The 25,032-nt window shown below is 46.0% G+C and overlaps 1 protein-coding gene across 4 annotated transcripts in view; it reads left to right on the top strand.

Moving 5' to 3' along the window:
- Nucleotides 1–25,032, top strand: part of GALNT16 (polypeptide N-acetylgalactosaminyltransferase 16) — a 78,218-nt gene that overhangs the window by 29,880 nt on the left and 23,306 nt on the right. For 3 of the 4 annotated variants that reach the window (XM_054827634.1, XM_054827633.1, XM_054827635.1), the window contains exons 2-6: nt 9,813–9,988; nt 12,935–13,033; nt 19,078–19,145; nt 21,828–21,893; nt 22,961–23,082. In XM_054827634.1, the coding sequence (XP_054683609.1) occupies nt 9,813–9,988; nt 12,935–13,033; nt 19,078–19,145; nt 21,828–21,893; nt 22,961–23,082 (531 nt within the window). Of the gene's footprint in view, nt 1–5,183; nt 5,215–9,812; nt 9,989–12,934; nt 13,034–19,077; nt 19,146–21,827; nt 21,894–22,960; nt 23,083–25,032 lie in introns of those variants that run through there. The other variant, XM_054827636.1, reaches the window with a different exon arrangement.

The following is a 25,032-nucleotide window of genomic DNA, read 5'->3' as shown; positions in this document are numbered from 1 at the left end:
TGTGAATGTTGGCTAATTGCAAACCCACTCTATTTTATTCTTAATCTAATCTCCCTTTAAAGCTCTAACTCTTGAGGATGAATGATTAAGAAGGTACTTCAACTTCCTTTCTCTAGCCTTAGCAAGAAGCCCTTACAGCATGATCTTGAAGGCAAAGAAAATGAGCCCCAAGCTTAATATAATTAAATATTTTAAGGCTTTGGGTGAGCAGTGCCCGCTCCTCAGTGCTAGCCAACCTCTGCTCATCTCTTAGGTAACTAGTTCACTACTGACTACGTTAGCAGCTTATGAGGTCTAAAGTTGCTTTCTCCTCTGTGAAAATATCTGTGGCGGCATCTGTCACTCTAGACAATTGTGATTCACTGGGAGGAAAAGGCTGAATGTAGGTCACTTCAGTTCAAAGGGAATAGATTAGTACATCAGCACAGGAGCCACATACATGTTGTGTCTGTGCTGACAGCATAGGTGGGGGAGCGGGCATAGAGAGACACAATTTATGTGACTGATATATTTAATGAAGACCTAGACCACTCTCGTTTGAACTGTCTTATTTGCTTCATAGGTGCTACCAGGTAATCATGAGGGCATCATCTGTCTTGATACAGATGCTATAAATCAGGGTTCAGGTAATGTCTAAATGGCCACTGAGCATCTAACACTTAGAAGGCAGATAACAAAACATTGTGTCTTTTTAGTCTTTGTTTAAATAATTCAAAATCACTTGGAAAGCAGGAACATTCTTTACATATTTAAATGTCTGTAAAGACCTGGATACTTTTCAGGAGAAAAAGTGCAACTTCCTATAGAGCCTTTTTCTCGCTCTGAAGGACCTCAAAACACACTTTTACCAACTGTGTATGTATAACCTTTAGCAGAGCAGTACTCCTAGATACAGTAAGTAACCTAGATTGCTTTTGCTAAGGAGGTTTGCTATGTGATACTAAACAGATGTCTGAATGCAGACAGCTTTCTCTGTGCAAGACCTTCGTTCCCAGAGGCACTATCTCCCCAGCTACCTATTGGGATCTCTTTCTGACAATGCTGCCGTTATGGTGGGGGTGCCAGCATGAACTGCCTAGTCCCTTACCTCAAAGAGTGTGCTGTCATGTCTGTCTTCTCCCTGACACCAGATGTTGTCGTGGATATTTACAGATAGAGAGAAGTATGCTTGGAAAACAAGTGCTGTTTCAGGGAAAAACAACCCCGTCTCTCATGTTGGTGCTCAATAATTTTTAAGACCATCCCCTCACTATTTTTCAGGGGTTTCTCCACGTTGTTTTTCTCCTGAAGAGAAATATAAAAGCATAAAGGTTTCTATCAGCGAAAATGTATGTGTGTGTGTCACAACAAAATTTGCCAAATAGGGAAAAAATGGCTTTACTCCAGGGAATGAGATGAAGATCAAACAAACATAGAAGCCAGATGTATGTGTGTCTGGACATGTGGGTGTTTATACAAAATCAGTGTATGTGAATGTCATAAATATATTAAAAACAAAAATTGTAATATAATTTTTGAATTTTCCGTAAGGGATATCTGTGTGCGTTAGGCTTAAAACTGAGGGAAGACATAGGTCTTGGCAACTGCTTCACCTCATCTGGGGTCTTGTTTTCCACCGTTCTGAGCAGGCTCATTTCCTCAGACCTGTTTGGAAGAGAGTGCCCTCAGGCATCTGTCTTTGAAGCCCTTTTGGCTTCCACTGCTTGGCTTTATTCAACACTCCTGAAAACAAAAGACTAGAAGGATGCCCCCAGGGCATCATGTCCCCTCCCTCCAGTTACGGGCAATGTCTTCCTGCCTCTGGGCAGCTGGGCCAGAAAACTTTGCAGGATCCCTTGCTAACTGCTCAAGGATTCAGGATTACATAGCTGGGTCAAAGATGGACATACTTTATAGCAGTCATCTCCTGCTATATGTTATATATGTATATGCTATATCTGTCTTGGCCAGCAATAGAGCATGATACCTGATAGCATTGTGCGCCTGTCACATGTGAAGTTGTATAATAAATTCCAGTTTCTCAGGTTGCCATTCTACAATGAATATACATTAGGACTGTATTCAGAGGGGAATTCAAGTAGCCAGGATTTATGCATGGACAGAGAGGGGTTGGTTCATGCTGGAGCCAGTCACTGCATGTGGAAGTGACTGGTTTGCATGCAGTAGGATGCTGAGCTCATATAACCAGCATGGCAGCGAGTACCCTGCACTCTTCAGGGCTGCTGTCTGCAAAATGAATGAGACTGATGTGTGCTATAATGCTGGCGCTTTGGCTGTCCTCCAGTTGTCAATCCATGCTGCTTTGCAGACCTTTGGGACCAGGGCAAAGTGATCCACATGTGCTTCCTGGAAGCACCCTTCCCTTCTGTAGACAAGGACATGCAAGATCAGGATGAAATACCACAAGGATGTTTGTCCACAGAGACACTAACGAGATGGCTGAGTAGGATCATTAGGCAGAGGCCACATGGCTGCCTCAGAAGCAAGATTGTGAGTTCTTAGACATGAAAGCAAGGAGTTGGGACCATGGTAGGACAGACACCACCTTTCCATATGCTGAGAAGTTGGATGAGTGCAGTGGTGTGTGAAGCTATTGGAGAACCACTCATGACAGATAGTAACTTAATTGCTCTTGGTTTTTTGGTTGGTTTTTTTTTTGCTGCTCCCCCTGTAAACTTCCTCCACACTGTTTTCCTCTCTTGTGTTGTCTACTTTCTTCCCCAAAACTGCCCAAAAAATGAGCTTGTCAAACAATGGTAAGTCTGCTTGAAAGGTAGTGGCCAAGCCTTGTCTATCAAAACACTGTTGTGACCTGCAAGTCAGCAACATCCTGTTTCTAAACTCTTCACACTAAAACCCCGTGTCTGCTTGTGTCACACATCATAGGAGAGTGTGATGTTCACCTCACCCAGGCTGTAGGCAATAACATGAAGAACACTGTGCCGTCTTCTGTGTCCCTTGGAGGAGGCTCTGAAAGTAGCATCCAAAAATTGATGGGTGTGGGGAGAACATTGCTGTGGAAACCAAACACAGAAAAATAATTGCTTCTCCTTTCTTGCCTTATACAGGATTTCCACCTTTTCAGGCCAGATACTTGAGGTCACTTTCCTTGTCAACAGCTGAATGTCTGACAAAACTATGAGGGAAGAAGAGAAGAACAAAACAGAAAATGTTTGGTGGAATCCCATGACTTCCTAGCCATGAGGCAGGGTTGGAGAGAAAGGGCTTCTCAGGGCTAAACCAGAAGAGAGCAGAGATACAGTCTTGCACAGCTGGCAGAGAATTGCCTTTCCATGCACAGAATGCCAGGAGATAGTGGAAAAGAATAGGCAGGTGGAGAGGTACCTTGGGCAAGCAGCAGTGCTGCTAAGCGAGCCCCAGCAGACTTTCCCTACTTCTCGCCTCCATCATCCCTTGGTGACTACAGCTGTGTCACAGGGCCTGGAGAAACCCTGTGAGCTGGCAACCATGGCCTCTTCTCAGAGGGCATTCAAAATAGCCTCTGCTGGGGGCCCACCACTGGTCTCTCCAGCTCAGTTTGGAACTGGCAGCAGGCTTCAAGATTGTCCAGTGCTGATGGCAGTAGAAAATCTCTTGTGACCAATTAGCTAGTGTGGGAACTGATCAATTCAAGTTGCTTTGCTGCTTCCATTGTGTTACTCCAGTTTGTGCAAGCTACAACCAAAACATTCAAATCAGTCTCTGAACTCCTGTCAGCACTTGCACTTCTCAAAGAACAGAGATGGTTCGATTTAACTGTGGTAATTTTTATTAACATTTCATAACAGAAGTTCCATAAGAGCGTGGTTCCTAAACCACATTTAAAATGCTTTACACAGTTAAACAAAGCATGAATAAAATAGGCCCTGTGCTGTCAGGCACAGCCTTTTCTCTTAAAGTATTTTGAGCAATTTTTCAGAGAAGTATACAGACTACTTCATGAAATATAACAAGAGCCATGTGCACACTGGGATTCCTAAACCTAACTGGAAATGCAAGACACCTTCTAAAACAAATGCTGTTGGCAATAGGTATTCAAGAGATGATATCTTGCAGGTTCAGCCCATCAAGAGTAGCTTGCTCCCTAGGTAAGCAGGATCTCCTGGGAATTTCTTGGGAGTTGCTGCAGCTCTCAGTCCTGCCCTGCCTGTGCTCTGTGCCATTCATAGACCATCTATGTGCCAGCATATTCTCTGTAGCATCCCCAAGCACTGTTGTGCTCCCCAGCATCTGATTGCAGGTGGTGGTGGTGCTGTCCCATCCTCCCTGGGACTTGTCTTCAGGTCACTGGGACAGCATATGGAGTGAGTAGAGCAAGCCCACAGAGAAAAATTTCACACTGTGTGGGCCCCAGCAGCTCCACTGTGGTTTACAGAGGTGATAGCAGTTCCACTGTGGTTTACAGAGGTGACTTGGCCCTGGCCTTTGCTCTGAGAGAAGAGGATTTGCTCAGCCAGCAAGGTTGTATCTCAACTCAGTGTGTTGAAGCTGGCATTAAAGCTGTTCAGAAGGGAAACCTCTGCTGAGGGGGGTTGGACCGGCAGGGCTGGTGGGATGGAGGTGCTGGCAGGGTTGGGGATCGTGGCAGTTGCAGTATGTGAGGCTGTCGCAGTATGTGAGGCTGTGGCAGTGGGATAAATCATAGGGGGGCCTTGAGAGGGAGGAAGGTTCGGTTAGGTTGTTACTCCCTGGCTTGCATCATGTCCATATTCATCAGTAGACCTTCCTGGTCAGTTAGTTCTTCCAGGGAAAGACACTTTCTGGAGATGGCTTGTGAATGATGTTTTTCTGTCCTGGGACTTGACAGAGCTGACACAATCATGAAAATGAGCTTAAAACAAAAGGAAAGCATGGCAGCCCCCTGCTCCAGTTGTGCTGTTGTTGTACTAGCGCTAAATACTTGTAAGAAAGATATGCAAAAGCTGCAAAATATACATCCTGTCATATAAAACTGCTGTTGGACTAATTTCATAGTAACTGTGAAATTATTAACTGCACTTACCTTTGAGGGTTTTGCATACCTTACTCTAGTTAAGTAGTGATTCCTCATGAGCACTGGAGTATGGTTATCCTTGTTGAATTTGGCCAAGCCTGCTGTTACAAAAAGGTATCTTGAGACCTGAAGTCCCCAGCTGCTCTGGTTTTAGTGGCTGTTTGCACAACGTTGGAGCTGGCGTGCCTGTGTCTGGTGGCCGACAGTGACAACGCACAGAGGTGAGTGGCACTGTCTGTATTATAGCCTTGCTATTTTACAAGAGATCAGGCCTAGAGAGGAATATCACTGTGCTAGTTGAGAAATGAGCCTCTCAAGTTGTCATAGATGTGCATGGCATTAATTCCTTTCCCTTAATCTCTTGCTTACAAAGTTAATTTCACTACTTAGTTTCTGGTCTCTTGAACCATGCCAAACACAAATAAGAATGTGCTGTCAACAGCAGAAGAGAAACTCAGTCCATTCTGTCACTGAAAGGGAAAAGCGTACGTGAAAATGAGAAATGGTGAAATGAGATTAGAAGGTTTACAATATTTCCTGAAATGTTGGTATGCGAATTGTGTTGGAGGTCTCAGCAATGTTTGGGACAAACCTTAATTTGTGCAAACTACTTTGCTAATCCCTAGTCTAGACACTCACATTTCCAGTGCCTATTCATCTTTATTTCTGCTTTCATCTAGCAAATTTTTTTGGTCTATCACAGAGCATCAGTCAGAAGGAACTGGGCTCTTCTGCTCCCATAACTCCCACCTGTTGTTCCAGCCTCAGGCATGGGGATATAGGGTGTGTAGCTGCATAGAGAACTTACAAGTATGAACTGTCCTGTTGATGCAGTAAAAGTCTTAACTCTGTGCTCAGCTGTACATACTCTGCCTTTAATATGCCCAAAGCCCATATGTGCTTACATTGACTTCTTCCTCAAGTGAGAAGTGTTAATGTGAAGGGAGAGGAAAGAGGGGGTGGAGGTCAGTCCGCCCTCCTCACAGGGTTTGGCAGGGGACTGAGTACTATTTCAGAGAACCTGTGCTACTCCTGTCAAGTATGTTTTCACTTAAGAGTGAAAAATGTCCTGTGGTCAAACATCTATATTCCAGGAAAAGAATCTGATAAAGCAAGTCAGTCCTTAAAGATAAACTTTATGTTCACTTTGCCAGGCTTGTTCATAGCTGTCTGGGCTCCCCTCAGGATGGTGTTTGGTCTCTTGTCTTTATTGGGCTTTGTTGTTGTTTGCTTGTAATGAGCTGTAGTATCTAGGGCTTTTCTGAGGAGCTGCTACCTTGCTGTTTCTTCCATGTTTTGTATTAACACAGACCTGATGAACTGTAGAGGTCTTATTGAATTGTATTTATTGTTTTTGGACTTTTTTTCCCATTTGTTGAGATAATTTTGAATTCTAATCCTTTTCCCTAACATGTGTGACTCTTTTGCTGGATCTCCTACAGATCTGATAAATGTAGTCTGTCTCAATATCCAAGGTGCTTATGAAAATACCGAATAGCGCTGGATCCAGAACAAACCCCTAAGTCCTGCTCTCACCACAGGCCCCCTCTGCTCTGATGGTGAACAGCTGCTAATTCTGCTCTGATGGTGGCTTTCCAACCAGTTTCACCCATTCTGCATTAGTTTCATCTAGACTATTATTTCTCTGGTTGCTAATAACAAATCAGCCCCTATCAAAAACCTTACCAAAGTCATGATGTATCTATCTACTGCATCTCCACACCTTTAAGACTGATTACTCAATCACAGGAGAAAATTAGGTTGGTCTGACATGATGCACTCTTGACAAATCTCAGTTGGCTCCTATTTAGTACCTTGTTATCTTCTTGGTGCTCACAGAGCAGTTGTTTGATTACTTGTTGATTACCTGTTGATTAGCTGTCTGTCAGGAAGCTGAAGCTAGGCCCTCTGAGCTATCATCCCCCCAATCCTCCCTTTTCCCTGTTTTAAGAGCACAAAGAGATACTGGCTGAGATAAAAATTATAAATGTTATTAACAGATAATTAATTTCTAGTGCTCTTTTACCACTTTTTAAATTTGATGTATATGTGAGAACCATAGTATCTAGAGGGATAACCCCTAGTTGTTCAAGTTTAAATGTGTCATGGCCCTGAGGGCACTAATGGGCTTTCCTGTCCTTGCCCACTCCCCAGGGCTCCCCCAACCCTGCCGTGGCCCAGGACCCCATTTCAGCCCCCCGGTGCCCCCCCTCTCCCCCCCCCCCCCCCCGCGCATGGCCCAAGACCCCATTTCAGCCCCCCGGGGCTCCCTCCACCCTGCCCATGGCCCAGGAGTCCCGGAGCCATCATCCCCTGCCCCAGCGATGCTGCAACAGGGCTGATCTGCAGCTCCCCACAGCCCTGCCCTGCTGGGCCAGCACCATGGTGCCCATCCCCAGAGAGATGCCTGATGCCCGGGGCTGCGCCGGTGCCCCCCCCGCCCCGCTGTCCCGCTCCAGGCTGGAGAGTGGGATGGGCCCTGGCTGCCAGGCCCTGCTGCCCTGAGCCCCGCCATGGGCAGCCCCTGGCCTTTGCAGTGCCCTGACAAAATGGCTCCTGAAGAATTGTTGCTGCTTCCAGCTTTTTTCACAACGTTCATGGTAATATAAACCAAAACCAGCTGTTGTTTTTCCAGGCCTTGGGGAGACAGAGATAAATAGTAAAGGGCAAGCAAGTGACCACAAAATGTTTAAAGGCGCGTGATAAGCCAGGCTTTTGCTATAAATCAGCATTGTTCTAGGGCAAGAGGAAAAAGAGAAATGAAAGCTAAGTTTGACAAAATGGCTAGTGTGAATTAAAGGAAGAAAACATTTCAATTTCTAGAGGTACTAAAGTAATTATTTTCCTCCTCATACTGAAAATACAGTTTCAAGGGAGAGTGTAGGCAGCAGGCTGTGAAAGCAGCCGTACAGATAACGGAGCCATTGCCCTGACCCAGTGCCGTGCCCAGCTGGAGCTGTGGCGACGGGCGCTGCGAGGGGCGGCAGGGACATGGCATCCCTGGTGGGGGGAAGGCAGGGCAGGCCACTCGCTGCGTGGAGGGGCGGAATGGAATGCTATGGGAGTCCTGCATGAGGGTAAATCCATGTGCAGGAGCTTGGTTGTGCAGTGGTTGAATAAGTTTCTTTGTGTTGAAAATAGTGGCGCTTTTTTATTTTTCCTGCGAAAGGACATTTCCCTTGTTCTTGTATGGTACAAAAGGGAAATCTGAGCATCAGGCTGACCTGTATTAGGCATAACGTTATGGGCCACCTTCATTTTTTTTCTGACTTCATTCATCTTCTCTCCAAATTGAATAGTCCTAACCTTTAATTTCTCTTCATCCTCCAGTAGCTTCCTTCCAGAGTCTGGTTTGACAAAACTTGGCGCTCTGGCCACAGCTGCTGAGCTGTCACTGATTTCATATAACAGTGTTCATGATGGTTTCCGTTTTCTCAGTCCCATTTGCAGTGCACTCAATTTGCTGTATTTCCCATCTCGGCGGACCTAGTGCGGGCTTTCACTGAGCTGCCCATGGGGATGCTCAGATCTGTAACCCGAGTGGTCACGGTTCGTTTGAAATCCATCAATGTGCATGAGTAGTTCAATTTGTTTCTTCTAATGTTCATTATCTTGCACTTGTCTATGCTGAATTTCATTTGCCATCATTTTACCCAACTGTCTGGTTCTCCTAGGGCTTTCTGCACTGCAGGGTAGCCATTCTCGGAGAAAGGTGTGGAGATGTTTGCTCTTCTAAGTGTAGTGCTGCGTCTCTTGAGTTGTTTCCCAAGCCACTAAGATGGCTCAACCAAAATGCTGTGTGAAAATGAGGACCAGTCCCTGGTCTCTTGCCCTCTAAAACTCCTAAAGGAGCCTTATACTAGAGGTAGAAATGTGATCAAGCCTAGTATTAGAGAGTATCCAAACTATTTTACACAGAAGGATCTCAGATGTGGATGTGCCAGAATCTGCCTTTCCCAGCAGTTTTAGGGAGCTCCAGCACTCTGTTTACAAGGCTGGGAGCATTTTATGGCTTCTTCATGATTTAGTCTATCAAATGGCTACTATAGACAATTTGTTAAACTATTTTTGTAGTATAAACAATCCTAATTGCTTTATAAGTTGATATTTTACAGTTTCTAGGTTGTTTCCAACCAAAAACTTGTTTCTAAGAGTTCAGCGTGGGCTAGAACTGTTCCTGTCCTCCCTCCCAGTGGCCCTAGTGAATGGTCTTCAGGAAAATTAGGAGAGGAATGGCCCAGGTGTTTTAGCTCTTGCATGGGACTGGTACAGTCATATGCAGCTTTCAACTTTATCACGGACTTTTGTGAGACTGGGCAGAGCTGGGCAAGGCACAGCAGGGAACCTATTAAATCTGCTGTCTCTGTGTTTGTATGTGATAGCGATTACCAAAAGGCTGAAACTGTTTTTCCTCAAAATACTGTGTTTCAGCCACATTGGCTGGAGGCTGCTTGCAAACCCACGTTGCTTGGAAGGGTTTCCAAATGCCTGCAGTCTTGCACGTTCTGTGTAACAAGTGCTAAAGGGAATTTGGCTCTGCCTGTGCTATCAGGAACAGCAGCTTTCATCCCAAACTCAGTTGGTAAGGATAGCGAGGCCTGCAATTTTCCTTGGAGAAAGCAATTATAACACCATATCTGTAAGGGTTTCCTGCTTTCCTTTCCAAGCTCTTGCCTGTCCTGCCTTCCCCCATACCTGAGCCACTTCCAGATGTGTGGCAAACAACCTGCCTTAGCGTACGTGTGTCTGAACTGATAACCTGTGTCTAAACATGAGTCAGCTGCTCTCCCTGATGCTCTGATGCTTGTCTCTGCTCTAGATGACAAGGGCTCCCCAAGGAGAGAAGAACAGCCGGAGGGGTTTTGATGAAAAGGCTTACTTGTCCTCAAAGCTGCTGAAGGCCGGAGAAGACCCTTACCGCCAGCATGCTTTTAATCAGCTAGAGAGCGACAAACTCAGCAGCGATCGGCCCATTCGGGACACCAGGCACTACAGGTACTGTGCAGCCCTTGCTCCAAACCATGGCTGCTGCTTGGTGTGGGGAGTCCACTGCCCTCCTGTATTGTTCTGCAGTGTTAACAAAGGAAGGTTTGGGTTTTTCTTTGCCAGTGTTGATCTGTTACTTCACTGTATTTCATAGTTAATCTGGAAAGGTTTCAAATGTGCAGAAACCCTTGACTAATTCAGCCCCAGCTTGTTGCTTTTCTAACATCGCTCCTCCCAGGTCCAAGCATCATCTTGTTGTTTGAGCACAGCCCTGCCGTTGCAGCTCAAATTGCTCATCTGACAGGTTTTTTTGCACAACTCCCCTCACACTCATGGCTTCTCTCAGCAACCCTCTGTCCTGGCTGCAAGGTACGCCACTGTTGCAGCCTTGCTTTACTCTGGTGTTCCTCACCTGCTGTGTCCTGGCTGTCTGAAGCTGGTTTGGTGCCTTCTTTCCAGCCTGAGCATTATGGTTTAGATGAAGGCTGCTGGGGTGGGGATGAAACCAATGTGTGAATATTTCACGGCTTTGCAAAGTGCTCATTGTTCTGTCCTCATTTCACTGGGGGTGGACTTATTCTGCTGACTAAACTAATCTTCAGATTGCTAATAGTGCTCAGGTAACTGTTTTGTCGTTTCTGGAGTACAAAAAGATAATGTTGTACCTTGAAAACTGTAAGTTTGATGGTGATAGGATAGTGTAAAACAGCCTACTACAATGGAATAAAAATAGAAGCAAACTAACCGTGTCTGAAATGCTTGTCTGTCTGGGCTGGAACCTACACTCTACCTAGAGTTGCAAAGCAATGCTTCACAGCTGCTGGGAATGGGAAACCAGGCATCTAACTTGACTGAAACTGTAAAAGGGATGTCAGGGGACATGGAGCTTTGTGAGCCTGCCAGCACTGACAGCCATCAGGGTGCTTTGTGAATGCAAGCAGTTGGGACCTTGCTTGTGAGATGAAAGCCTTGTGCTCCTCTTCATCAGCATAGGACTTGTGGTTGGCTTCCTAGTGACTCAGAGGCAGCGGTGCCATGTCCTGCATTAGTGACAAGTCTCCCTGCTATGCAGAATTGCTGTTTTCTGTTAATCTGTTGTCATGTTCTGGCCTAAAACCAGCTCACTGCAAAGGTGAATTATTGTTTACTTTGATCTGTGGTAGCATGCAGAGCATGCTTGTTGTGAAGAGCCTCATCTCTGCACTTCAGTCTGAAGAACAACATATGTGATTCCCTGGAAATGTACGATCTTTTCAGCCCCAGCTTTGCAAGGATTCCCTTCAGCAATGGGGAGCCCAAAGCATTGTATTATCAGAGCAGATAAACCTATTTCCAGGTTCCTTCCCTTTGCAGAGGTGGCAGTTTGGGAATGAGGGAGCTGGGTTTGAGTACCTTGTCTTGTGACAAGATTGGAGTGGTTGCTGGGATGGCAACTTAGGATGAGGACTTATTTCAGCTGATACAAGTTAGACTGTGGTTTGAGGAAGGCCCATCCTTGTGTCACAAATGGACTTGGCTCCCTGTTTAAGGAGTAGGGGGTCAATAGGTCACTAACATGCCACTTCTTCAGGCACCCAAGCAGAGCCTGGACATATTTGACTCCACATCCTACAAGCTCCTTCTGACCTAGCATGTAGCTGTTTTTTTCGATCCAAAGCAAAGAGAGGGCCAATTTTCAATACAAACTTTGTCCTTGTTCTCTGTGATGTTGTAATAATGCTGAGATCTTGGGAAGACTTCCCCAAATAACACATATACCAGTCTCTGCTGCTTTTCCACTTCCTGATGCCTTAATACATTTTATATGCATTACATCATGGAGTTGTTTTGAAACAATAATAAATGTGGTATGTCTCCTTTCTGGTCTCAGGTTTTCCACTTTAGTCTTTATCAAGGTTTCTTTATATGTTTGAAAATTTCTGTAAGAAGCTGCTGTCCCCTTAATAAAATGTTGCAATGAAAAAGTCATAAACCAGTAGGATTGAATGTGATGATAAAACCAGTAACAGTTTAGTAATAGCCATAAAAGAAGAGGAAGTAAATGTGGGAGTAAAAGTAGTGGCTGTAAGATCTGAATTGTATTCTCTCCCAGCATGGATTCGGTCTATGCTTGGCCTTGAGTTGTTAAAAACACTAGGCCACAGTTTCAGGTGTGGGCTTTTCGTCAGGCAGGGAATTAGTGCAGACTGACTACTGTTTGACACTGGCTGAAAGTTAAGAAGGTGGACACTCTGGAGGAGCAGATCAGCCCAAATCTGCCATTCCTAGTATCTGCCAGAATTGGATCCAGGATTCACATCTGTGAGTTGTTCTCCAAGAATCCCTGTTCTCCATGGGGTATGAGCAGCCCTGGTGCAAGATGATCCTGAGTTAATCCTTGGTTCTGAGTATGAGAATGAATGTATGTACCTAATATTGCAAAGTCAGATGAGAAGATGGGAAGAATTGCTTTCTATTGTCAGCTGAAGTATTAGTATTGAACCTCAGCAACTCCCTGATGCAGATCACAGCACTAGCTAGTGTTTTCCTTTCTGTAAAGCCCAATGTCAGAAGGATTTGAAGTGCTCTATACAGCAACGCCTGCTCCATGCATCCTTAGCATGTGCATATCCTATGCATGAATAAACAAGATTTTACATGTATCACAGGTGAATCTGGGACTAGAGTCCATGATGTTGAACCTTTGTTCCCCATGAAACCCATGTGCCCTCCTCAGTGTGCAGCATCGTGAGTTTAGGTATCACAGCCTCAAAACTTTGCCTTTCAACAGGCACAGTTCTTTTTCAGCTCCGCCAACCTTGGTGCAGGGGCTGCTGAGGCCTCCCTTGCTGCAGCTCAACTGTGCTGTTTCTGGTTTTAGCATATTATTCTCTTCTTTAGAAATTCTAGGTGCAATGCTGCAGTGGCTGCTACTGGGTGACGTTTGGCTTACGCTTCTGCTCTCCCGTGTTGCAGGTGCACTTCTGTACGCTATGACACAGACTTGCCAGCTACCAGCCTCATCATCACCTTCCACAATGAGGCACGCTCTACCCTGCTCCGCACGGTGAAGAGGTGAGTTCAGCAAGGGGTGCTGGGCCCAGACAATGGTGCCTGGAAGGGCACTGGTGGAGAGTTAGGCATTTTCCAGCAGTTAGACATGCAGGGTGGCTGCAGTTCCCCAAATGCTTGTGATCTGCCCTTGAGCTGGCCCACTAGGACAGGTCAGGGGCTTGGATTGGCAGTGCAGGCATATCTTCAAAGACAGAACATATCTGCAGTTAGCTGCTATATAGCCCCTGTGGGGGAATCATTAGCAGCAGGAAAGGGACTTCTGGGTCTGCATCCGCAGGTGGGAACAGTCTGTATGAGCTTGGTTTGGAAGAGTTGGGGGGGACCAAAGGGCATGCTGTGTGCTGCTAGATGCAACTGAGCAAAGGGGCTTGGGAGGGACTGTGTTTCATAAACAGGAATAAGCAGCCAGCTGCCTGCTAGGGCGTGTGCTACAGAAGCTGGGACTGGCTCAGTGAGGGCAGGGGGCACAGCTCGCAAGTCTTTCAAGCAGAAGGTAATGAACTTGAAGTCTCGTGGAGACTGAGCCCTTGCGGGTCTGGGCAAGTGCTCGGGGTCACTTGCTGGTAAACAGTTGCTGAACCTGATGGCCCACCAGATCCTCCCTGGGGCTTTGTGCACAGACCCTGCTGAACCTGCAGGACACTTGTTATCTTGTACCAGTGTCTCCTCATATCTGAGTATCATCAGCAGTGGACAAATCTAACCAGGTACATAGGTGGCATAGGGCCTGTCAGCATCGCCAAGTAGATGGGAGTATGCAATTATCTGTACCACAAAGCAATGTTCCAGCTGCCCCTTCCCTTCCCTTCCCTTCCCTTCCCTTCCCTTCCCTTCCCTTCCCTTCCCTTCCCTTCCCTTCCCTTCCCTTCCCTTCCCTTCCCTTCCCTTCCCTTCCCTTCCCTTCCCTTCCCTTCCCTTCCCTTCCCTTCCCTTCCCCATCACCTCTGCGGAATGTAGGGAGGCTCTTTTCCTTTTATTTTTTACACAAAAAATGCCCTCTGTGACTTATCAAGTCATTTCTCAAAGGGTCTCTGAAGCCTGCAAGCAGGTTCAGGAGCAGCCTGTGGAGGCTGAAGGAAGAGTGAATTGTCCAGGTAGAAGGTTGAGCTGATGGTATCACTAACAGGAATGCATTATTCATCATCACCACTTCTTCCCCTGTCAGATCCTGTGGGCTTAGAGAAATGTACTTTGTGAATAAATAACAAGGTTTTTCAACTTCACCTCATGGCTAGGAGGCTGGGTTTCTGTCTGCCAGGTTTGGTGCTGCTGTGTTTCCAGAGACTTGTATATATTGCATTAACACATTTTGCTTTTTTACCTCTATCATTTCCTTTTCATTTGAACCATAAAATGAGTTCTACAGAACCACTGTTCAGAAAATGAGCAGATTTGTTTGGAATCACAGTGCTGCTAGGGCAACGGCAGGAGATTTCTGCCGATTACATCATAGGTCAGACAATAAATGGTTAGGTGCTCAGAAACCATGGTAGTAGGATCCTTAAGAAAATCTCAAGGCAGCCAATCAAATACCCAGATGCCATGACAGTTAAAATGAAGAGAAGATGACATTCAGAGCAGCAGTAATGCATAGCAAGAGAAATTGATATCCAGCTCCTATGGAGGTGATGTGTACTAATGAGCAGATGAGTGTTGCCAGTGCATTAACAGGCCAGGCTTGCTCAAAGCAAGGTCAACTAGAGTAGGTTGCTCAGGGTCGTACCTGGTCAGTTTTTAGTATCTCCAAGGATGGAGACTCTGCAACCTCTCTAAGCATTCTCTTCTCAAGGCTAAACAACTCCAGCTCTTTCAACCTCATCTCATAGGTCTGATACTCCAGCCCCTTAATTATCTTAGTGGTTCTTCACTGGACCTGCTTCAGCATGTCCCTCTTTTTCTTGTCCGGGGAAGCCCAGAACTGGACACAGCACTCAAGATACAGTATTACCAGTCTCTCAGCTGTGGTCTCCTGCAACCCAGAACCCCCAACAAAGGCCTTGAAATATAGATGACCCATCTGTTCAAATTTATCCCTGCAATCCTGTTGCCACTGGAGGAGTGCTGTTGTGAAGGACTGGCTGAACTCTGCTGTGAATGGTGGGGTGGATGGCATTTCCTCCCAGACCTCTGGCTACAGCTGAAGTCTTCATTGCCAGATGGTTTACAGCCAGTGCATGTGATTGATTTACTCCTTGCTTACATCAGAAGTCAGAAGTGTCCATGATTTATCCCTGTCTGATGAGGGATTCCAAAGACTGAACTCTTCTTGGGCTCTACAGTATTTGCAGTGTCACATAACCAAGCATTGGCTAGTAGCCTTATCTTTGAGGCCCGTGAGGTTTGACAACCCTACACAGAGGTGAAGGCTCAGGTCATGGCTGCAGTGTTAGAAGAGGTATGGTGCTGAGTCCCACTTGCAGGTTGACACTGATGTTATAGAAGGAGTTGAAGATTTCACGGTGCTCTTCAAGGCTTTTTTGTAACCCGAGAGTCCTGTCTTTCAGCAAAACACATCTGAATGCGCCAGGCTGAGTTACTGCTGTGAGTATAATTGTTGCTGAATTTGCATACACAGTCAGTGCGCCAAATGCTATATAATTATTACTTTGCAGCACTTTGGGATAAGTCAAGTGTCAAAGGGACAGGACTGTTTGGTTTATGACCTGGCTGTGAGTCTGCAGAGGACCACAGGGATATTAAGCAACAGGAGGCATAAAATTGCAATGCCTGCTTACCTGCTGACTAGCCAGGCTTGCAGGCTGTCATTATTTCTATATCTATAAGAGCTTTCTTAAGCCAGATAGATAGAGCACAATTATTTAGGTAATTAGAATTAACCATTTGAGATGCACCTGGTGAAAGTCAAATATGATTTGACTGTTATTATGGGCCTTTTCCCAAGTTTAGTTATCATAATTACACTATGGGGATGCTATAAGAGAAGTGGGAGCAGAAGAGGAAAACTGATTTTCCAGCCATTTTCCTCCTCTGCCTTAGGTAAAGGCAACAGGAAGCTGGACCTGCTGCTCAGCCTGCACAGTGCCAGGGGGACCAAGCCAGCACACCAAATCCTACTGATCCCATGCAGGGAGTCCTTCAGACAAATTTTGTTCATTTGTTTTCAGTGTAGAGGGAGACAATTGATTAAAAATACACAGCAAGAGACTAAATAGGGGAGTAGGGAAAAAGGGGGAAATGGGCTATCCACCAGAACCTGTGAACATGCCAGTTCAAATGGCTTGTTGCTGGCATCCTTGGTCCTGCAGGAGATGTGTGTCAGTCAAGAGCTGCTTGCCTGTGTGACATCTCTTCCTCGGCAGGACATAGCTGTCACTCTTAAACCAGTTACTTGCTTGGCATCCTGTTCTCCCTCAGAAATAACTGTCACTCAAAAGGCATTTTGTGTGATTGATGTCTATGCCTGATTAGTCATTAAGTGATACCATCACTTCTGCTGCAGTGACCATTCTTGCAGAAGGGAAAATCAGCTGCTTTGTTGTCTGGTCCCTTTCTTTCTCTTTATTTCTGATTTCAGTCAGTATTGTGGGTACTGTTTGTCTTTGGTGCAAATGTAAAGGTGAATAGTCAGTCTTTAAGTCAATGGACTTGAACAGCTGTCAGTGATTCAGTGCCTATGCAGAGAGCCTGTATAAATTCTGATTAAAAGGATGCTGTTGTAATGTTAGAGCATTTGGTATAGCAACTCATTACAATGACAATTTAAATAATGGCAAAAGAGGAGATTATTTTAGAGCAAGGAGAAAAAAAGAGATGCTCCTCTGCTAACATCTGGAATAAAGAGATTATCTGTGAGCTGATGAGGGATGGACAGATCAGCAGAGGAGAGAAACTCATTGACAATGCTGATGTGGTGTCATGTGACAGAGTAAGGACACTGATACTGGAAGAAGGAAGCTGTGAGAAAAGACAAAGGAGGTAGGGGATCCATGAGTTGAGGGGAGAACAGTCTGTGTTTCTGCTGTAAAAGGCAATTGTCATTTGAATTTTGGAATCCTAATAATATATTTTGTGCCTAAAAGTACTCAATTGTCATGCCAGTCTCTGCACCTCGTTGGAGGGAAATACTAGGATTACTGTATTTCTTGTTAAAAAGAGAGACAAGACAAAGTGCAGAGAAGATTAAATACCTTTCCCAAGGGTCCACAGCAAATTCTTGCAGAGCTGAGAGCAGAACTGGGCATTGAACAATGAGCTGTGAACTCCTCAAGGAGTGTTTTTTCTCTACTGGGGAATTAGTGGACAGGTGAGGAAGCGGGCATGTGTTTGCTTTTTTCCCCCTGGTTATGTTGAGTTGGAAGACCTGAAACTTGTGGAGAAAATATGATCATTGCTAGTAGTCAGGCTACTGGGAGAAGGTGTAGAATACCATTTTACAGCAATTATACTGCAGGATGCAGCCTGTCTGGATTGGTTATGTTTTGCATTGAGTTTTCACAGACAAGAATTTCTGTGCAGGGCAACCTTGTCTGTAAAATATGCAGATGATGGCTATGCTATGAGAAGCTGCACTTATACATGCAAAGAGGAGCATCCCCCACCTCCCACCCCACCATGCTAGAGGATCCAGAGAGGTAAGAGCCAAGAGAAGCAAATGAGATTCAGCTTTGAAAAATGCAAGCTCAGTCATCTAGGGACATATAAGCTCAAAATACAAATACTCTCAGGGACATATGAAGCAGCATAAATCTGAAATAGAGTGGGATGTGATACTGAGCAGTAGAGCAGTCAGGATTTTGCTGTGTAAGACAGCAGAAGACTCTCCCAAACTGAGGAAACTGTCTCTGTATGCAAAGCCATCACTGATGCTACTTAGCAAGATGGTAATTTATTTCTTTACAGCTCCATTCCTGGGAGTATGGGATTACTCTTGTTGTCTGTTTCCCGTATAAAACAAAAAAGCAAAATTAAAAAGAAGAGAAAAACCCCCAACAATCTTTCTGCAGAATTGCCTAAAATCAGAAGAGTAGGTGCCACTGAAATGAGACAAGTTGCTAGAACCAAGAGGACAGTGTTTACCTCTGGTTTTTAATATTAAAGTTTGCATAGATATCCTCATCACCAGGGTGACTAAATGCAGCTGAGCAATCTTGTTGAAGGCAATGAGGACCTGCCTGTGAATAGAGGCATTGGAGAAGGAGGTCTGAAGGGGGAATATGCTGTGTGGTTGTAGTAGAGCTGGGGGAGGGACTTGAAGAAGGTAATGGAGAATTAGTTCAAGTCTCTTAAACGAATAAGAGGCACAAAGAGGTCAGAATCAGACTGCTATGACTCCAGGGTACCAGAGTGCATCAACCTCTGAGGAGGGCAGAAGCTTTTATCCCCCCTCCTTGTGTATGAAAGCCCCTGTGTCCTGCAGGTGCAAACCTACTGCAGTCCCAAGGATATTGTGGGGTATGGTGTGACCAGCCCGAGGAAAGGGGGGTGCTCTCAGCAAATGTGGGGGCTGGTTTGAAAGAAAGACAAGTAACAAGCAAAAGAGGAGAAAACCCCCCAAATCCAGAATATCACCAAAGAAAATTGCCTTCCTCCCAAAGAAGGGAATTGGTGAGAAAGCCCCAGCAGGCCTCATTGGTGGCATTGAGACAGAGCTCCTTGCTGGGGAAAGTGGCAGCTCTCTTTCCGCTCCCCAGCAGTGATGAGCTTTGCCCAGAGCCTGGCAGATGGAACGGCCTCCTGGGGGCCTTGGGGCAAGTGGAGCTCTTCTCTTTGCCTCTCTGTTTAGAGGCAGAGAGCATGCCGCAGCATCCTTTGCTAGCTGCCCCCAGGCAAGTTCTGCAGTCAGCTTGCTGGCTGTGGGTCCTTGTAAGGTCTGGCTTAGATGCCGTAGCTCTCTGTGATATTCCTGCTTGCAGTTTGGCTCCTGCCAATGAACCCAGATACAAGGGCAAGGTTACCTCTTCCACATTACTGGAGTTTGGTGTTCCTGCTGTAATGCATAGCATAGCAGATTTGTATCAGTCCTACCATTGTCATTATTATGGCAGCTCACAAAGATTGTCTTTTTCCTCCCTGGGTCCCTGCAGCGTCCTGAACCGCACCCCTCCCAGCCTCATCCAGGAGATCATTTTGGTAGATGACTTCAGCTCAGATCGTAAGTATGGACCTATTTCCCTTGCACGTATTTCTTCCCTTCTGTTTTCCCTCTTTTCAATTGCTTTGTTCAGTCCCCCTCCCTCACAGAGATTCGCTTTTATCTGTATGCAAGAGGAAAAGAAAAGGGAGGAAGTTTTTCTGTGTTCAGTTTATGTCTATGCATGGCAGAGGCCAGAGCTTCTTCCTCTTTTTTCCTTTCCATTGGGTCTTCCCTTTCTGCCAGCTTGGCAATTGTGGCCAGGCTGCCAGAGATCTCTGTTTAGTTTCGTTATGCACCATTTTGTGAGCTGTTTAGCACAGATGTGTATGTAGCAATGGTATACATGAACACAGCAGATAATTACAAACCAAGAGAGAGCAAAAGGATGCAATGGAGCCTACAGAAAATTGCAGCCTGGCTTCCTGCAGGCAGACTGGGGTGAGACTGTCTGCCAGCCTCCATGTGTGTGGGATCCCAGGTGTCCCTGTGGGAGGCCATGGAAGGGTTATTGCTTTGGGCAGGGCCATACCTTCTCCTGGAGCTTGACACAGGGATGAAGTGTCTTCTGCATGAGTCTATACGCTCTTTCTATCTGTACAGTTGCTCTTGCTCCTGGTTGTTGTGTAGTAGTGGTGAGGTGGTGGGGACAGGAGGCTTCTTGCTTCTCCCATGATGTGCACTAGATTCAAGGACAATCTAGTTGTGTGCCACTTATAATAAATTGATAATTACTCCTTCAGAACACTTTACAGATAGCTGAGAATGCCCACCTTGGCCCGCTGCAGTAAGGAAGCATTGCTGTTTTGATTTTGCAGCTGAATACTTATGTAGCTTTGGCCAAAAAAAATTTTTAGATGCTGAGATTAGGGATTTAACTTTCTGAGGGCCTTGGAGTGTGATTTGGATAAGGACTGAGCTGTGCCCCTCTGTTGGAGTTTGGTGCTTCCGAGCACCTCCAACAAACAGTCCTAAACATCCCATATTTGGCATCTGGAAATTCAATTCTCAGTGGTCAAAGTGTACCAGAACAACAGTGATGGATCTCTGGGGCCTGAACTGCACAGGGCTCAGCCAGAAACTCCTATTTAGGCTCCTAGGTAAATGGAAAGATATTTAAAAAGCCCCATCCTATGACAGCTCTCATTTTTCTCACTGGCAGCTGGATATTTGTGGATATAGCTACTCCCCTGAGGCACCTGCATGGAGGCACTTTAGCGCGTGAGGTCTGAGGCTTTGCTTTAATATCCACCTCATTTTCTCCAAAGATACAGAGAGTTTGTAAGCTCTGGCAAGTAGTTACAGTCAGGGTGATGTGCTCCACTCCTGGAGAGTGAATGACTTGATGAGGATTCTCGTACTTACCTGAAGTTGTGACTTGGCCAAGATGAGTGTTGCCTTCTCTTGTAGCAGATGTCCAGCAAAATCTTGGTACTTTGTAATTAAGAGCACCTGCCACTTCACTTGGATGATGCAGCAGCTGCCAAAGTGCCCACACAAGCAGTATTTCAGGTTGCATGCATCCTTGAGAATGGAAATGCTCCTGCAGGAACATGCCAAGAGATGCACTTTGGCTGATTGCATTCTCCCCAGAGCGCTCAGTCTGTGAGAGGATGACAGTGGGAAAGGGGAGGTGTGAGACATGAAAAGGAACGAACAATGGACATGGAAACGGGGGTGAACTTGATGGAGCAAGGGAAAAGAGCAAATTAGAAATTGTTATTCCTGTGACCTCTGCTAGAGCAGGAATAAAGAGAAGATAATAGAGAACTAAAGACCCAGTGCTCATTGGTACAGCTGGGCTGGAGCTGGTAGCTGTTCCTCTCTGTCATCTTCCTTGGGCAATGTAAACGAGGGATGGCACGAACTTCTGGCTGCCAGCAAAGCTCTTGGTTAGGCATCCTTGTGTTAATGTAATGATGTGTCCAAGGAAGCAGGTCACATCCTTGTGGCCTTTATTAAATAAAATCAAGCAGAAACTGCCCTGAGAACAAATGGTGAGAAATGCCCAGACGAGCTGCTGAAGACAAATAGAGCAGATGAGATCCCTTTATATGACAGGACTCTCTTTTACCTGGCACTTTGATGATTTGCAGCCCTGGCTCCCTGTGGTCCCTCTGTTTCATCAGTGCTCGGTGCCACCTTGCCAGCGCATGCCGCATCGTTCTTGTGAAATGCTGAGCATGGGAGGGCGAAGGCCTGGCTGCTCAGAGTATCAGGAAACAGGCTCAGTTGTCCAAGGAGGACAGAAGCAAGCAGTGCTCTTCTGTGTACTCTTTACACAACAGGATTTAGGCTGATTAATGATAGAATCATACAATGGTTTGGGTTGGAAGGACCTTACAGACCATCTATTTCCAACCCCCCTGCCATGGGCGGGGACACCCTCCATGCACAAAGCCTCATCCAGCCTGGCCTTGAACACTTCAGAGCTGGGCATCCACAACTTCTCTGGGCAACCTCAGTGCCTTGCCACCCTCATAGTGAAAAACTTTTTCCTAATATCTCATCTAAATCTACCCTCTTTCAGCTTAAAGCCATTACCCCTTGTCCTATGACTACATACCCTTGTAAATGTGATGTTAAGCGAAAGCAGAAATTCCCCTCCCATGGAGAAGCAGGAGAACAGTTAAGTGGAGCTCTCTGTTGAAGCCAAATAATTCATGCATGTGTGCCAAATGGTTTTTTTTTGCCTTCCCTAAGCTGAGGACTGCCAGCTCCTTACCAAGATCCCAAAGGTCAAGTGTCTACGAAACACCCGGCGAGAAGGTGAGTGTGGAAATCTTTGTAGGTAGAAAGATTTTGCAGATTTTCCCACATGGCCCTGTTCGCTTGCCAGCTGCTCCCATGTTGTTTCTTATGTTTACGGTTTGTTTTTTCAGTATAAGAGTTTGGTGTCCTAGGTTGGAGGCTCTGTGGAGGGAGAATCTGGCTTATCAACTCTCAGGCTTCAGGGCTCTCATTTCGTACTTTAAATAATGAGAAGTGGTGTCCAGAGGCCCTGGCTAGAACAAGGACTGCAATTTAAGATCTTTATGAATATAGATACCGATCTAAGTCTTATCCTTTTAAAGTCAGAGCGTGACATAACAAGCAATCTAGGAGATGTGGGGAAGGGAAAAACAATCATGTATCTATCATAAATAGATACAATTAAGGAAAGTTATTTCTCATATATCTCCTATGTGCATAAATGGTAATGCTGACTTTCCCAGCTGCTCTTCAGTTTGACTCACATGTGCTGGCTTATTTCTAAACCTGTCAGTGCACAGCAGGCCTGGAGCGAGGATCTGGAAGGGGAGACAGGAGTCACTACTCAGTTCACAAAGGGCACCCCAGATAGTGGGATGGTCTGTAAGAAAGTATGGAGACATCTGAGAGCCAGGTTGACATCTCTGACCACAGGGCAGAGTAAAGGACAAGTGGGAGTAAAGCAGATAATCAGTAAGAAAGGCAACAAGCAGAGTAGAGCTTGGTCCCATGGAAGTGGTGAGAGAGGCAACAGGGTGCTCTGATGGGACAGATGCTGAGCAGGCAGCAGCATGGGGAGGGCTGGAAGTGAAGGGGGACGTCATCAAGGCAGGAACCAGATGAAAGCTCAGTGGTGTGAACAGAAGTGACAACTGAGGTCATTCTGTGTCTGCTGGGAGGTCTCAGCTGGTAGTGTGTCCCCCAGGGGATGCCCTGCTAAAGCTGCTCTCTGCTCCTAATGGAGGTGTGAGAACCACCTGCTCTTCTTCTGTAATGGCCACACAAAGTATTTTATTTTCTGAAGGAGGCTCAGCTGTTTCCCTTCCTAACCTTCCTGATCTTCTGCCGTCTTTTTCTCATTGTAGGGCTGATTCGCTCTCGGGTGCGAGGGGCAGAAGTGGCTACTGCTGACATCCTCACCTTCTTGGACAGTCACTGTGAAGTCAACAGCGAGTGGCTGCAGCCAATGCTTCAGAGAGTGAAAGAGGTGAGCACTATCTCCCCTTCTGGAATGAGTGGGGCTGACCTGTCTTGTGCTGGTGGATCCTCTGCCCTTGCATGCCATCAGCAGTGCCAGTGGGGACAGCATTCCCAGGTACTCCTCAGGCAGGCTGTCACAGAGGACGGTACAGCCTGAGCTAGATGGGCAAGACATCCCTGACTGGCTTCTACGTTCTCCTGCTAATGTGACAGGGCAGGAGGTGCTGAGTGATGGGAGGCAGTGGTGAATGCTGGAACCACTAACTTAAACCTTCCTAGTCCTGTCCACCTGTACATAGGATAACCACTTTGGCAGCACACACTATGCAACTTTTCTGTGGTTGCCATCTCCCTTCTTGCTGCTGAACCCTCCCCTCTGCCTTGTCACTGCCAAAACTTTCCTTCCAGCTCCCGTCGAGCTGCCGACACACACCACCTGCATGCAGGTGGCTTCCTAGCACAGAGGATGTGCCTGTGAGGGCAGGGATGTCTCTTTGCTGGTTCACTTGGGAAAGGATTGACATGAGGCTGGAAGAGTGAAAACGAGATAGGAATAGTAGCAGCTGTTGCCCTGACTGCACTATAGGTCTGGAGGGGGAGACTTAGGGCTTTGCTGTAAGAGCAGACTGGGGAGAGGTGATGGGAGAAGTCATAGCCATGCTTGCAAGTTGCAGGGATTGATCCCCTCCTCTGAAAGGAGGATTCCATGTGATAATGGGTCCCAAGAGAAGGGATGGAGGCTCTAATGCTGCCTTGTATTCATGTCTGCTTGGCTTAATATGAAGGAGCAGCAGAAGGTGAAACTTCAGGGTTGATGACTTAAAAGCTTCTGCTTTTTATTGCTGCTCAATAAATCCTCCATCTCGGAAGCCCATAAATGTTTACTTTACTACTGCTCTTTAAGTCAAGCTGCAGCAGCAGCATAGGGGTCCCTAAGTAGGAAGAACCTCACTAGTTTCTTTAGGGAATGATCTAAGTTGCAAAAGCTTGGGTGCTGACTCCAGTATTATTTAGTGAACAGATTTCAAGTCAGCCTATTTCTGACCTACTTCCTACCTTTCTGATGTGCATCATAGTTCAGGTTTCAGTCTTGCCCTACCCAGTCCTAGCATTGGCTGGTTGGAGCAGTGGCTGGAGCACCAGGCTGCCTGGTGGGTGCTGGGGGGGCTCAGGCTGGACAGCCATTGCAGCACAGAGGGGGATAAACATGAATAATAGCTCTCACCTAGGATGTGCCATCCTGGCCAAGTGTGCTACAGCAGGAGGAGCTATTGCAAGGCATAAAATGAAGGTTTGATAGGAAGGGCATGGAGGCTGGCAGCCGTCCAATAACAAGATGCTGTTTCTGGCATTGCCAGCTCTCTGTTTCATCATATATTTCAGCTATCACAAGACTGTCTTTAATGCCCTGTCTCATGATGTTGAAAAATTGTTATAATGTCAACATCTACTTAATAAAAGAATTTCAAAAGAAAACTGTAAATGTCTATACCATTTAATGCCAATAAAGTACTCCTAATATCTTAATATTATGTTATGGTTTTTTCAGTTTGCACTATGATTCTTAAGTATGAGGTCTTCATAGTACTTGCTAGGAGGATGCTTTATTAGTGAGTTGATCATTTCTAGGCTGATGATAATGAGTTAATTCAAGGATGGCTGAGCAGAAGATATGCTGTCAGTAGATATCAAAAACAAGCACAAAACCTTTGAGACAGTGATTCATGCCCTGTGACTTGGGCAGGAAATAAAGAGCTGTTTCTTAGCAGCAATCCTGGGTCCCAGGCTCTGTTCCCCCCACCCATGGCATGCAGCTGGCTAATACCCACCATCTTCATGTTGGATGTAGTGGCCACGGATCCCTTGCTCAGCTACCAGAACTGTACTGGAGAAGCCAGTCAAAGATTTACATATGCAGCTTTGTGTTTTCTGATCTCTGGCAGCTTTGCCAGACATT

The sequence above is a fragment of the Grus americana genome, chromosome 5 (assembly GCF_028858705.1).
Source record: "Grus americana isolate bGruAme1 chromosome 5, bGruAme1.mat, whole genome shotgun sequence".
Lineage (NCBI taxonomy): Eukaryota > Metazoa > Chordata > Aves > Gruiformes > Gruidae > Grus > Grus americana.
Note: the sequence above shows the minus strand (reverse complement) of the source record. Positions and strands in the feature narration are given on the sequence as shown.